Genomic DNA, 14929 nt, shown 5'->3' on the forward strand with positions numbered 1-14929 from the left:
ATATGATTTCACGTTTTACGTACACATGTACTTAAAAGCACCGTATATAAGATGTGGACACTGCATTATTCATCCTTGAAATCACCTCATCTTTCCTGTTGCCTTCTTTCAGTAACATCGGTCTTCTATGTTGGGTTTATGCGTTTGAAGAAATTTGAAGAAAAAAAAAGGAGAAAAAAATAGACTTACTACTCTAAAAAAAACCCAAAAAACATTAATTGTTGTGTAGTACAAAAAGAGGGGAGAGGCATGGAAATCCCATGTAAGACCCTTCAACATATTTTTACGTTATCATTTTATGAAATGTCTTCATAAGTAATTAGAAATCTTTAACATTAGAATACACACCGTCCAGTAAATCTAATACCCGTTAAATGCAGCTAAACCACGATATAATATAAGTACGTGCCATCCACATACAAAACGGATTGGTTCGTTAAAAAAACAACTAATGTAGCGTCGAATATTAAGCAACAAACTTTCACTTTTGCATGTCTCAGTCTTACTGAATGAAAACAACTTAGCAGAAATTGTCAAAGCAGAGAAGCAATATAATTAATCTTGCTATACCGGGAGGTTTTTACTTTAAATCCAAAATTTACACTTATCATCAATGTTGAAAATATTTGAGATGTGTTCCGATGATATTATTTTACACAGGTTTTCATACCGCTGATTAATTTCCCGTTGAAATTATCGTTGATCAATGAGTTCTTGTTTAAAGTAATTTCAAGATGCACATATTCGATACCCTCGCATATTGTTTTTTGCACCTTTTGTCCACTTCCTGTGACAAATTGCTTTCTCATATTCAATCTTTGGCTTATGGTAGATAACCACAGAACGTTTGGAAGGATTACACTTAAAACGCCATAATGTTAAGTAGCGATAGTAAATACTGATCATTTGATATAAACCATGTTTTGAAAGAGATAGTAGGGCCAAGTCGTCTGCACCTGTAGGGCTACTCATGCATGTTCATGTTATACACGTTTGACTGTTCAAGTTAAAAGATATGGCCGTTGATGTAAAGAAGATACAGCAACGGCGAACTTTTTCCTCTCTGTCTGGTTCCCTGCTTGACATCAAACCAGTCTAACATGTATGATTTGTTTCCTTTGATTTGAGCCGAGCGACAATGTGACATCGCGACAACATGCCGCACGACAACGCGCCGTTTGGTGTGCATCGTTAGCGACACGACGACAAGACGACAGTGCCGTCGGTAGCGACAACACTAAGCACAAAAGTGTTCCAAATAAGCCACTACATTGTATATGTTAGAGTAAAGATTATTAAAGCATCTCAGTGCTATGGGGTCAATATGCCACTCATTTAATTTATATAACAATCTATCATCCCACACTCTATCAAATGCCTGTCGACAGTCTAGCTAGCTAGGCAGCATACCTTAACTTTGCTATTATTTTCTTTTGAAAAGTACATGTATGTGTTAGCGAACTTTTTGCCAAATTTTTAGGGTGCTTTTAATTTTGAACGACTCCATAAATTTGCAATTCTACTACAATTTAATAATATCAAAAGCTGACAGCTGAAAACTATAAATCTTATTCTATAGTATCATATTTCTGCATTGAAATATATATTGCTTTCTGTAAAAATGGATCTCAGGTGGGTGATTTCAGGCCAAATTGACTCTCTTGTGCATTGTATAAAACCACCAAACCTTATATTCCCTTTATATTGAAAAGCAAAAATGTTTACGTAATATATGACTTTACTTGTGTGTTTAAATTGTTTTCATTTGGGTTTTTTTAACTTAGAAAATATCAGACAATATAAAGATATTTTATAGTAGATAAAATAGTAGCAAAACTGAGCGCACTAGTCTTATGTGGATAATGGAAAGTTTTTCAGACAAAATTAAGATGACTATGGCTAGCATGTCACCGACACAACTAGCGGAATACTATTCAAACTGGGCTGAAAATATGGGATATGAAAAGGTATTTCCTAGAAAATTGTTTGTTTGTTAATTAATTAATTAATTAATTAATTAATTAATTAATTAATTAATTAATTAATTAATTATTTCATTTATTTATTTATTTATTTATTTATTTATTTATTTATTTTTATTTATTCATTAATATCAATTAGTTTATTTATTTCATCTATTTAATTTTATTAATTTATATTTATCTATTTTTTTATTTATTAATTATTATTTATTATTACATGTTTTGCAGTAGATTACTGAATTATAACGGTTAATTATATTCTGATAATTTCACAGTAATGATTACAAAATATAATTTCACAGTAGCCGAACTATGTTTGGCGTAAAAATAAAATATTTATCATTAATGAATGTTTTTTTTTTCAGCGGAAATGTAGTCAATCATGATAAAAAATGTACGTGATAACTGTAGTTCGTAAATATTTACGAACGTTGTGCTGAAAAACATCTAAAATCTAAAAATAATCTAGTCTGGTTCCCAGCTTCTATTGTAAACAAATAAAGACAAAGGGCAGGTAATCCAGACTAAAAATAATCATGGAATTATATTTTGCTTCAACATTGTGACGTCATTATTTGATGACGTCATGAAGATAAGAGCATGACGTAACGCGGCAAAAATCAGTAAAATGGTGTAAAAATCGTTAAAAAATCATGAAATAAACAGAAAATTTGTTTGTTTTAGATGTAAGATCAAATAATATTTCACTCGAGAACCCCAGCTTTTATATTTTCACTCGTGGCTACGCCACTCGTGGAAAATATTGCATCTGGTGTTCACTCGGTGAAATATTTTTCGATCTTACACTGAAACAAACAAATATCCTCTATATATTTATTTTTATCATTTTAATTTGGGGTATATTGTTTATAGTTTTGTTTTGTATTTGATAAATGAAATGATACGAACTTTTAACTTTACGTCATTTATTTCCGACGTAATCATTTTTAACACATTATACAGCATGACGTTTTAAATGCTGATGTTCTGTAAATTTGCTACTGTAATACATACAAATAATAGGCAAGAGTTATAAAACAGGGTTAATTGTATTTTTTTTTTTTTTTTTTTTTTTTTTGGATAAATCTAATTACTTTGAAAATATATTCAGTCAACAAAGAAATTAATTTCTTTTAAACAGCTGGGTCTTTCAAATTTAGAATTAAGCTCTACACTATTCAAATTCCATGTTTGTTTGATGTATAATAAAAGTTCATTAAGGTCTAGTTTTAGATTTGATAGGCATTTTTGCAAAACTAAATAAAATTTAAGAATTATTTGAAGCGTGGAAACATTAGAACATAAAAAGTTTAAACAAAATATTATTTATCTATATTTCTAGGAGATGAACGAGGGCAAGTTCCGTGCCTCTACAATAGTTGCTGACGAAATGGCGGCCTGCTTCCCTGAAAATAGAGATCAGCTACAAATAATGGACATTGCATGTGGAACTGGTCGTGTCGGGACTGCGGTAAATAATATATTAACTAATGTAGGTCATGTCGGGACTGCAATAAGAAATCTTAACTATTGTAGGTCATGTCGGGACTCCGGTATGCAATGTTAACTATCGTAAATGTTGCTGGACTGCCGTAAATAATGTTAACTATTGCAGGTCATGTCGGGACTGCTGCGGTTAGTAATGTTAACTATTGTAGGCCATGTCGGGACTGCTGCGGTTAGTAATGTTAACTATTGTAGGTCATGTCGGGACTGTTGCGGTTAGTAATGTTAACTATTGTAGGTCATGTCGGGACTGCTGCGGTAAGTGATGTTAACTATTGTAGGTCAAGTCGGGACTGGTGCGATTAGTAATATTAACTATTGAAGGTCATGTCGGGACTGCTGCGGTAAGTAATGTTTACTTTTGTAGGTCATGTCGGGACTGCTGCGGTAAGTAATGTTAACTATTGTAGTTCATGTCGGGACTGCTGCGGTAAGTAATATTTACTATTGAAGGTCATGTCGGGACTGCTGCAATAAGTTATGTTATCTGTATTTAGATGAATTATATTACATGCAGATGTTAATAATGTTATATCTATATATTTCATGTGGAATGTTACATGGCTATATAATAAATGCATGTTGGTAACACAGTAATGAAAGAAAATAAATTCTAAAGGATTAAGTTATTAAAGGTATTTCATTCGTGTAAATTGCAATGAATTTTGAATCATTCAGTGAATGCGAATTATTCTAAGCGTAATGATCACTGCATTTCGGCGTTTTATTTCCTTTGCAACTTCATGGGGGAACTTATAAATATAAAATCTATCCAAAGGTTGATATTATGTTATTATCTCACCAGAGCAGAGCGTGCTGTCAACACTTAACGTCAATTGTCCAATATCCGCCCGTCAGTCCGTACAAACCAGAGCTACATTATGGGGTTTGGTCTATTGTTCTCATAATAATAGATGTCATTCATTCCGTTTCTCTTGTGGGGTTATTTTCTGCATTGTGGTGTTAAAAAGAACAAAAGAAAACCCCATAATGTAGCTCTGGAAAGAACGTCCGTCCATTAACACTTCTTTGATCTAGATATCCTTCCAAAACTGGGTCAATAATATCAATATTAATACTTTCTAGAAATTATCCTTGAGTGATTATCCTTCAAATTCCACACAAAAAATCACTAACATGCTAAAGTTTGTTTGCCATGGCAACCGAAAGAAAAATACTTTAAAAAAAACCAAGTGAAGTATAATTTTTAAACCACAAGAAGAAAATGAATTCTATATGTATAGAAAAAAACTTGAATTTTCTGTTTTTTATATTCTTTTTCTCTTTTATGACCGTACAATTCTTAAAAAAAATAAATAATTTTGTGTATTGGCTGAATTAAGAAGAAAGTAGTCCGTCAAGTTGCCAGTGAAAATATGAAACATATGTTGCACTGCTGTGAAAAATAAATTTTTAAGGTGAAAATATGGAAACTGATGATACGCTTTTATTTTCATCTATATTTCTCAATATTTCATTTATATGTCCACTGGGATGTACTATCGTATGTTCCAGATGTCCATAATAAAAAAAATACGATACACTGTACTTATGATTTTCCTTTCGATGTGAAAAAGTAACAATTCAGGCATACAGCTTCCGTGGTTAATACCTATTTAACTTCAAAATTGTGTCTCTGTTATTAAACACACATGAATATTGTACGTAACCGGAACAAAATATTATTTGATATTTTAAGTAGGGTTTTATCCGTTTCGAAATGATTTTGTGCATGCCTCATTCGCCTTTAAAGCTATTATCTACCATGTTTATTTCATACAAGCATTTTGGAAAAAGTCAAACAATAATTTTTGCAGCAGATATATAACTTTATACACTTTAAATTACAAAAGCCATGTTTTCTTTTACAATCATTAGAGTCAAGACATATGTACTTAATTTTAATGAAATGGTTAAACCTGCACTTTTATATGGTTATGAAATTTGTGGTTTTGGAAAAAAGACATTATTGGCAGACCTTCAATTTTATTTGAAATTAATATACAAATCAAATAACGAAAACTACTTCTAGCGTAACAGTATATATTGCTGATTACCAATAAATGAAACCAGTTGAAACGAAACATAGTCATTAAATTTCATAAACAGAAATTTATACAAGTACATTAACAGATAACATCTTTAAGTGTAGACCATAAATTAAAGGAAGCTTTCTGCTTACATGTATAAAATAATTCAAATTCGAACTTAAAATGAATAACTGGCATGTAGATGGTATTTTCTTCATTCTTCTATTCAAGAAAGTCTTTAAGTTTAGTTACCAATGATACGTTGAAGATACATTCAATTTTGTTGATCCTTTTTTTGCTCTTGATGGCACTAGTATACATCACACAGAAACCTTATATGCCCGTATCCTTACCTCACGAGCTAAAACTTGCCAAAAATAACCGACATTGCATGGGGTAGTTTCAACCTTCCAATTTTCAAATCCTAACATTAATTTCAAACAGTGGCTACCATATTTTTGTAATTTATCTTCTGAAAACAGTTTGCTATTACATATGTATAGTACAATTGCAAGGCAAATTTCAATAGTAGACATATTGTCTTTCTGTTATGTATGGTGGCTGATTTGGTACACTTTGCGTGTTGCGTTGTTGATAGCGACAACACAGCCTACATTATTATCGCCTATTTGTCGTGTCGCTAGCAAAACTTGCCCGCAAGCGAAGCATGCCAAACTGCGCGTTGTCGTGCAGCGTGTTGTCGCCCTGTCGCTTGGCTTATATATATACAAATAGCAAATACTACGATTTGAGCCGAGTAATAATGTGACATCGCGGCAACACGCCGCAGGACAACGCGCTGTTTAATTGACGAGCATCGTTAGCGACAGGACGGCAAGACAAAAGTCCGACAACACGCCGTTTGGCGCTTTGTTGTACTGTTGCTAGCGACAACACGACCCAAGAAAGTGTTCCAAATCAGCCACCATAGTTTTGTAATAAATCAATTATGTTCTGCCAAACTCAACAATTTCCGCCAATATAAAGAACCTGACTTATTTTCTTCACAGCTGGCAGCGTACGGGTTTACGAACATAGACGGCCTGGATTCTTCATCAGGAATGTTAAATGTGTGCATGAAAACTGGACATTACAACAACCTTTATGAGGAATATTGTGGTTATAATACATTACCTATTCAAGATGGTACGATGTTCATTTGTAGTTTTTTATACAGGCCGTTTGAAGTCTAAATTATTTGTTACGTGATACGTGTTTATATTATAGGAACTTATTTTGCTTCTTTCCATATATGCTTAATTGGTGTCCGTGACGAGAAAATAAGGTTGTTTGGCTTAAAATGACTTTCCCCTTACCGCTATGGCTTCGAAACCCGTCAGGGACTTTGAATCCTTCCAAATAAAAAGCTTTCCAGCAAACTGGCGAAACGCCAATGGCCTACTCAGCTGCCCACTTGTGTCTCATATAATATATAGAGGGGCACCTGATGTCTTCCTTCTCCACGTGACCATTATAGTGTCCGTATGCTTTAGAATGCAACAATACAAACAAACAAACAAACATTCAATCCACATGTGTTATCATTTGATTCTAAGTCTTGTATTTGATTGTTTACTAGTATTACTGTTGGTTAACACACAGTTTTTGCAAGTCTTATTTACATTACATGTATTTTCAGGTTAGTAAGCGGGTCAGACAAGTGTTAAAAGGTGTTGTTATTATAAATATGGTGGTTGATTTGGAACACTTTGCGTGTTACTTTGTCGATAGCGACAGCACAACTTATATCGTGATCGCCTTTTTGTCTTGTCGCCAGCAAAACGCGCCAAACGGCGCGTTCTCGCACTGTCGTCTTGTCGCTAGCAAAGCAGGCCAAGCAGTGCGTGTCGACGCACAAAAAGCGTTCCAAATCAGCCACTATAGTTATTATTCAAATAACTGAATACTTGTAATTTTTGATTGAAAATAAATAACGTACCATAATATTAATTTGTCTGTAAGAAGTTGTTGTTCTTTTTTGTGTTTATCATAATAATTATTATCATCATCATTTTAAATATAGATGTATATGATTGTTTGGGTGTAGCGGGTGGAATTGGAGGGAGTCATATACCTTGCTCTGGAATAATGGAAATGATCCGAATCGTAAAACCAGGTGATTATTGCATTATAATATTATAAGATCTTTTGATTTAGGTAAGCATGTGTACACTACGGAGGAACACTTACCATTTCGCTTCTCTATTAGAAAGTTTACAAAATGTTTGGTTATCAAACTGCCAAAGCCACCGCTACTCTCCGATGAGGTTTTTTGTATTATAAGCTGTATTTGAAATAAAAAAATAACCTTAAATTGAAGCGTTTTTGTGAAAGTGATACTCTGTCCACAGTATGAAATTTAAGATGGAATATATTATTTACTTTACTAAAATTCTAAGTGATATTTATACATGTGCTAAACATGGAACTATTTTTGCAGGCGGACTTATAGTGATAGCGATGAGAAAGGAGTATGAAGAACGCGTGGGCAAGGATATAGAGGACATGGACGCGTTAATATCAACAGCGGAAAATAAAAACATGGCGGAATTAGTTGATAGGCGGGAAGTGGATAAATATTTTGTTGATAGAGACGGGATTCTCTTTAAAATACGAGCGAAATAAAAATGGTACTACTTTTGTGAATTGTCAGTGACTAGTTTTTGCATATGCATGATATATGATATATATGAATAAACGATAAAAACTTATAATTATATTGAATACGTTGGAAGAATCAGTCATTTATTGTATTTTTATAAATGTCATTTTATATGTCCTTATATATGTTATGCTTTAACAACCGTTACTTTTGTAAACAAAATTTAGAAAACGGGTTACCGCCGTATTAAGTACTGCAATATAGTTGTCCTCTATTTTTATTTTCGATTTGCCATAATCATATATGAATATCGCCATCAAACAAGTTTTTTCTTGACTATAATAATACTGTAATTATATAAGTATGGTAAAGTAAATATGTCGCAGTTCACTAATTTATTCTGGCTGTTGGTCTGTCTTTGGACTTCAGAGTAGGATATGACTGTAACTGTGCTCTGGTGAATTCAAAGTGGCTTACCTCCGTCTTCGTATGATAAACTACAAAATATTTTTTAATTTGAAACTTTTGTTCCTGAAAGTTTGTCAAGATCAGTGGAGACAACTCTTGTAACAAAACGTTATATATGCATTATGCACTTTTCATAAGTTATCACCCTTCTACACATATATCATGAACGTCTACGCAACTCGACTCCAAGAATCACTTTCGGTTCTAGCTAAATGTGGATTAAATGAATGGCCAAGCACTGACCCTTTCTGTGAAACAGGTACAACCACCTGTACCGAGCGACCAGATATCAATCTTTGTAAAAGAAACGTGCTTAAAAAAATATTATAACGCACTTTAAAAGAGTAGATGGTTAAGTTTAATTTTTTATACTTTAAATAACGACCTGGAATTTAACTCATATATTCTGCAAACATTACTGACCTTTTGGTGTTATTAGTAATACTTTAAATAACGACCTGGAATTAAACTCATATATTCTGCAAACATAACTGACCTTTTGGCGTTATTTTTTTCTTACTTACATACAGTACTGGTGGAATAACTGCAAACACCATCAATGTCCTCAGCCGAGGCCATCCGTCATCATATTTTTCGACCCCTAGCTCGGTACACTCTCAGGATGGGTGTTCCACAGTGGTGATCAATCACTGCGCATTGGTGGTGGGTTTCCAGCTACTACTGTCTCTCTTCACCCATATCCAGCAAGATGCTTTCTCTGCTGCTTGGCCCAGTTTCTTGATTGCTGCTCTTCTATTCTGACCAGTCACTCCCACTGCAGAAAACATTCTCCACACTGACTGTGCAGGGAAGCCTGTGTAGCCAACCTCAACAGGAAAGTTCCATGTCTGCCATCCTATATCTCTGCACTCTGCCAACAGTCCGTCATATTTTGCCCTCTTTCTTTCATTTGCTTTGCCACATCTCTCCTCCCAGGGAACTGTTAACTCTATGATTATTACTTTTTTTTTACTGCTTGTAGACCAAAGTACCATGTCTGGTCTTAGGTTAGTTGGTACAATATCAGGAAATTGCATCTTCTTTCCTAGATCAACTTCTAACTGCCAATCCCTTGCCTGATTTAGGATTCCTGATATGATCTTTTTACTTTCCTGGCCTACTTCACCCTCCTTCACAAACTGGATCTTCATAGGTTTGTTTCTAATTTGTTTTGCATCTTTCCTCTGTTTCTCTATCACTTCAGCGAGTTCTCGGAGTACTTGGTTGTGTCGCCATGTATATCTCCCCTGTGTAAGAGCGATATTGCACCCTGAAAGAACATGTTGTAGAGTTCCTCTGTTTCCGCACAAGGGACAATCTGGTGTTTCTGAAAGTTTCCACCTGTGCAGATTTGAAGGTGTCGGTAACACATCATACACTGATCTCAGAAGGAACTGCAGTTGGTATTGCGGATATCGCCATATATCTGACCATGTAAGGGATCGTTGTTCCAATTCTCATCTCGACCAAGCGCATTGGCTCCCTAATTCTACTGTCTTTGCTTGTCTGTTTTCTTCTTCTCTAGATTTTATCTCTCTTTGGACAAGACTTCGTCTTTCTTGGGTGTAAGCGTTCTTCCAGTAGCAACTTTTGATGTACCAAGGCCCTGTCTTCCTACTGCCACTATTCTTACGATATCTTTATGCCTCAATCTACTCTCTGCCTCTGAAACTGCTTTTGATGCTGACCATTTTCGTCCTGTTCTTACTTGGACACCTGCTGTTCTTACTTTATCATCTCTAGATTCTTTCAGTGTCATCACAAGGCGGCTTTTACTAACTTTGAATGCTTCCACTAGAGATGTAAATGGTAGCTGCAACTTTGCGGTTCTGCTGTACAGTCCTACAGTTGTAAAACTTGGAGGGACACCTAACTATTTCCTAAGATGTCTGTTGATGGTTCTTTCAAGCTTCTCAACTGTTGTCAATGTAATTTCGTACAGCATAAGTGACCATGATATCCTTGGAAGGAGTCCATGTTGGTATATCCATGCCTTTAATTTCCCTGGTAAACCTGTCTTGTCGATGTTCCTCATTCCCTCTGAAACCTGTTGTTCAATTCTCTTGATATTGTTTTTGTCACTTTAAGAGTCATCATACCATTTTCCTAAGCACTTGATGGGGTTGTCAATTATTGATGGAATGACTTCTCCTTGCACCTTCAGTTCGACTTGGTGTGCTCTCTTCCCTTTCCTTATAATTAGAGCTCAAGACTTCTTTTAGAATTCGTATATTGTCGCCGTATAAGGCAGACTTATTTTTCTGTGCTCCTTGATTTTTATTATTTTTTTGCGGATTGAAGGTGCTGAAAAGTAAAATTTTGTGACAAATTGTAAATGAATGATTTGTTGATTTTTATGTGTATTTAACTAGACACAATAACACTTTTTAAATTGTTTATGATGGGTGAAAGTTACAGATATTTGAAAAATATACATATTTCCGACATGATTGAAATCAATAACCAGCCAACCATAAATCAAAAGTACAGGTATTGTCGTGACCAGCTATTGAAAATAGGATTAACGGTTCCGAGTAATTGGCAACTTCATAAATTAGACCATTGTGTACACGGTGTTATACATAAGCTGAACATCTCTCAACCCAAAACACACAAAATGAGCAAACGTGGTGGTAAAGCTAAAATCCTGACTAAGCCTTCTTGTGCAAACCTACACAATTTGAAATATCCCTTAATACAAAACACGCGTGTTCAAATTGGTGAAAAAGTGTCATGTTTTACATTTAACTGTAGATCTGTTGTTAACAAGGATAATTTTGCTGGCCAGTATTTGAGGGAACAAAGAATTGACTTTGCTTTGTTGACTGAAACATGGTATTCTGACGAAAAACAACATCAGTATGAAACATCTGAACTCAATCAACACGGTCACAAAATCAGTGTTGCAAACCGCAAGAACAAAATTGGTGGCGGTGTTGCTTTGACTTGTAAAACCGAAATTAAAATGAGAAAGATGGAACATGGGAACAAACAAAGTTTTGAGTTTGGCATATGGAAACTCATTTTCAAAAGTATAACAGTACACGTAGTTGGTTTATACAGACCCCCATCCCTAGCCACATGTGAGCAATTTGTAACTGACTTTTCAAATTTCATAGAAGATATCTTACCTACATACTCTAACTTGTTGATTATGGGAGACTTCAACCTTCAACTTGACAATGGTAGTGGTGCATCTACAAACTTTCAAAATTGCCTTCATGCTATGGGTTTAGAGCAACATGTCAACTTTAGTACACACACTGCTGGAAACTGTTTAGACTTGGTTATTACTGAATCGATTAATGGTGTATGTGTACTTAAATGTGAACAAGGACCTTTTCTCTCCGATCACTGTGCTGTCCACGTAGTCATTAATGTGAAGAAAGAAAAAACATTACCAGTAAAACTGTACAATTTAGAAACTGGAAAAGCATATCCCATTCTGAATTCTATGATGATTTAACGAAGATTTCAGTTGATAGTGAAGATGTCAATACTTTTGTACACTTGTTTGAATCAGAAATCCAATTTGTTATCGACAAACATGCTCCAACAAAGGAACAAATTAGGATATGCAGAACTCAAAAACCTTGGTTCAATGAGTCAATATTGGAATCTAAGCGTATTGTCCGGAAAAAAAGAGAGAATTTGGAGAAAGTACAAAGAGCCAGAACAGTTCAAGAAATTTAAAGAAGCACGGAATAGATACTGTAAAGAAATTGATTTTGAGAAAAAACTAGTAACAAGTGAGAGAATTCTAAATACCAAAGGTGATTCAAAAAAACTCTATGGTTTAATTTCGGAATTAACTGGTACTAAAGCTGAAAATCCTATGCCACAGTCTACAAATGACGGTGAGCTAGCTCGGAAGTTTGCAAACTTTTTTATGAACAAAATAGCTAAAATTCGTAAATCACTTCAGGATTTTCCAAGCTTCATTCCAAATGTCAAACAAATTCAACCTTTAGAAAATTTCGAGGATCTTACAGAATCACAGGTGAAGAGCCTTATTTGTGAACTAAATACCAAATCGTGTGAGCTGGACTTAATACCCACACATATATTAAAGACACATCTAGATGAGCTTCTGCCAACCATTACCAAACTGGTCAATCTATCTCTGTCTAAAGGCGTATTTCCAACACACTGGAAACAGGCGATCGTTAGACCCCTTCTTAAGAAGTCTGGTTTAGAATTACAATTGTCAAACTACAGGCCTGTCAGTAACTTATCGTTTCTTTCAAAATTGAAAGAAAAGGCTGCGCTCTTCAGAATAAATAACTATGTCGATACAAATAATTTGTTACCCAAAAATCAATCAGCATACAGGCGTCATCATTCATGTGAGACTGCTTTACTCAGACTTGTCAATGATCTTCTAGACGGTATGGAGAAGCAAGAGGTCACAGCTCTAATTGCAATAGATGTAAGTGCAGCTTTCGACACCGTTGACCACAACATTCTACTCGACGTGTTACACAGTCAGTACGGTGTCAATGGTACCGTGTTAGCTTGGGTGGACTCGTACCTGCGACCTCGTAGTTGTCGCGTCAGTGTTAATTCTACTGAATCGACTCCACGATTGCTGGAATGCAGTGTACCCCAGGGGAGCTGTCTTGGTCCGTGGCTCTGTTTCACATATGCAGGAACCCTATTTGATGTGATACCACCATCCATATCTGTGTACGGCTTTGCTGATGACCACATTGCTAGTCAACGCTTTCGACCAACTTCAGTGACCAATGAACTTAACGCTATAAAGCAACTTGAAGACAGTGCTGTAATCATCAATGACTGGATGAATGCCAATAAACTCAAAATGAACACCACTAAGACAGAATTCATAATGTTTGGTAGTAAAACCCAACTTGGTAAAAATGTTCAATTAAAGAAATTGATATCGCCGGTGATAAAATTCAAAATGTCAGTGTCATAAGATACTTAGGTGCCTACTTAGACGAGGGCCTAAGATTCTCAACACATGTTAAGACCAAGTGTAGAACTGCTATGTTAAATTATTTGAGAATAAAGAGCATTCGCAAATATCTGACTCAGGACGCCACAAAAATCCTAGTATTGTCGCTTGTAATCTCACATTTGGATTATTGCAACGCTATATTGTTTGGCATTTCAGAAAGTGAGTTACAGAAATTACAGCGTATCCAGAATATGTGCGCTAAACTTGTTTTGCAACGCGGAAAATATGATAGTTCCAAAGACTCTTTGTTGGAACTGCATTGGTTACCAATTAAAGCTAGGATCAATTTTAAAATACTATGTACAATGTATAACTGTTTTATTGGCAATGCTCCAGTTTATCTAACAGAACTGTTACACAAGCCTGTCATAAAAAGACCAAATCTCAGATCTGTTGATAATATGGATTATTGTTTTGCTGTCCCCTTTAACAAAAGGAAAACATTTAACGACAGAAGTTTTAGTACCGTTGGTCCAACTCTGGAATAAATTGCCTCTGTATATAAGACAGTCTTCGACTTTGGACATGTTCAAGAAAAATGTCAAAACCTACTATTTTAGAGATTTTTAAGCATTGTTTTAAGATTGTGATTGGGCTGTAAACTGATAGAGATGTGGAAATGTGTTTGAAATTTTACTGAAATAACCATTCATTTTTATTTTCTTTTAAATTATTTTTTATTGTTACTTTTTATAACTATTCTTTCTTTTTTTAAAGTTTTTAATACTTTATATTTTACACGGCTGATATCTTTAACATATTTTTTGTAGTTCATTTGCCATGTTGTTCTTTTATCTATATGTACATACTTTTATTATCCTTTTGTACAACGCCATTGAATATGTATATAGAAATAGGCATTTAATTAAATAGAACAGTTTCAGTTTCAGTTTCTTTGGCTTGAAAGACATCCTTGCCCATGTTACTGTCTCTTCCAAGGCCTTTAATACCCATCTAACCTGGACATGGGTTACTGTAGTGATGGTTAAATCGTCCATGAACCCTCTGTTTGGTGGTTGCCTGATGTCAGTTGATGTTTTTGGGCTTCTAGTTTCTCTCTCTCCAGATTTAATAATCATATTCATTCCCATGACAAACAAGATAACTGAGATGGTACATCCTGTAACTATTCCTTTTTGTAGTTTCTGCCATGATGTTGTAAATGTGCTTGTTGTAAATCGCAGCTGAATCCCACTGAGATAACTTCTTATCACTTTCTTAAAGTGGTCGGGAATATGGTAATGATCTAATGACTCCTGTATCAGCATGTGAGGAACAGTGCCATAAGCATTGGCCAAATCTAGCCATACTACTGTAAGATCTTTCTTGTTCACTTTGGCCTCCTGAATAAGTTGTGAAA

The 14929-nt window shown here is 34.8% G+C and overlaps 1 protein-coding gene across 1 annotated transcript; it reads left to right on the plus strand.

The window, feature by feature from the left end:
- The first annotated feature begins 1742 nt into the window (after positions 1–1742).
- LOC132714725 (ubiquinone biosynthesis O-methyltransferase-like) lies at positions 1743–8491 on the plus strand. Its single transcript, XM_060697645.1, has 5 exons — positions 1743–1967; positions 3325–3453; positions 6529–6664; positions 7542–7634; positions 7959–8491. Exons 1-5 carry the CDS (start codon positions 1854–1856, stop codon positions 8141–8143), a joined length of 657 nt encoding a protein of 218 aa, XP_060553628.1. The 5' UTR covers positions 1743–1853; the 3' UTR covers positions 8144–8491.
- The last annotated feature ends 6438 nt before the right edge of the window (positions 8492–14929 follow it).

Source organism: Ruditapes philippinarum, unplaced genomic scaffold, assembly GCF_026571515.1.
Source record: "Ruditapes philippinarum isolate M1 unplaced genomic scaffold, ASM2657151v2 ctg7929_1_1_1_1, whole genome shotgun sequence".
Classification (NCBI taxonomy): domain Eukaryota; kingdom Metazoa; phylum Mollusca; class Bivalvia; order Venerida; family Veneridae; genus Ruditapes; species Ruditapes philippinarum.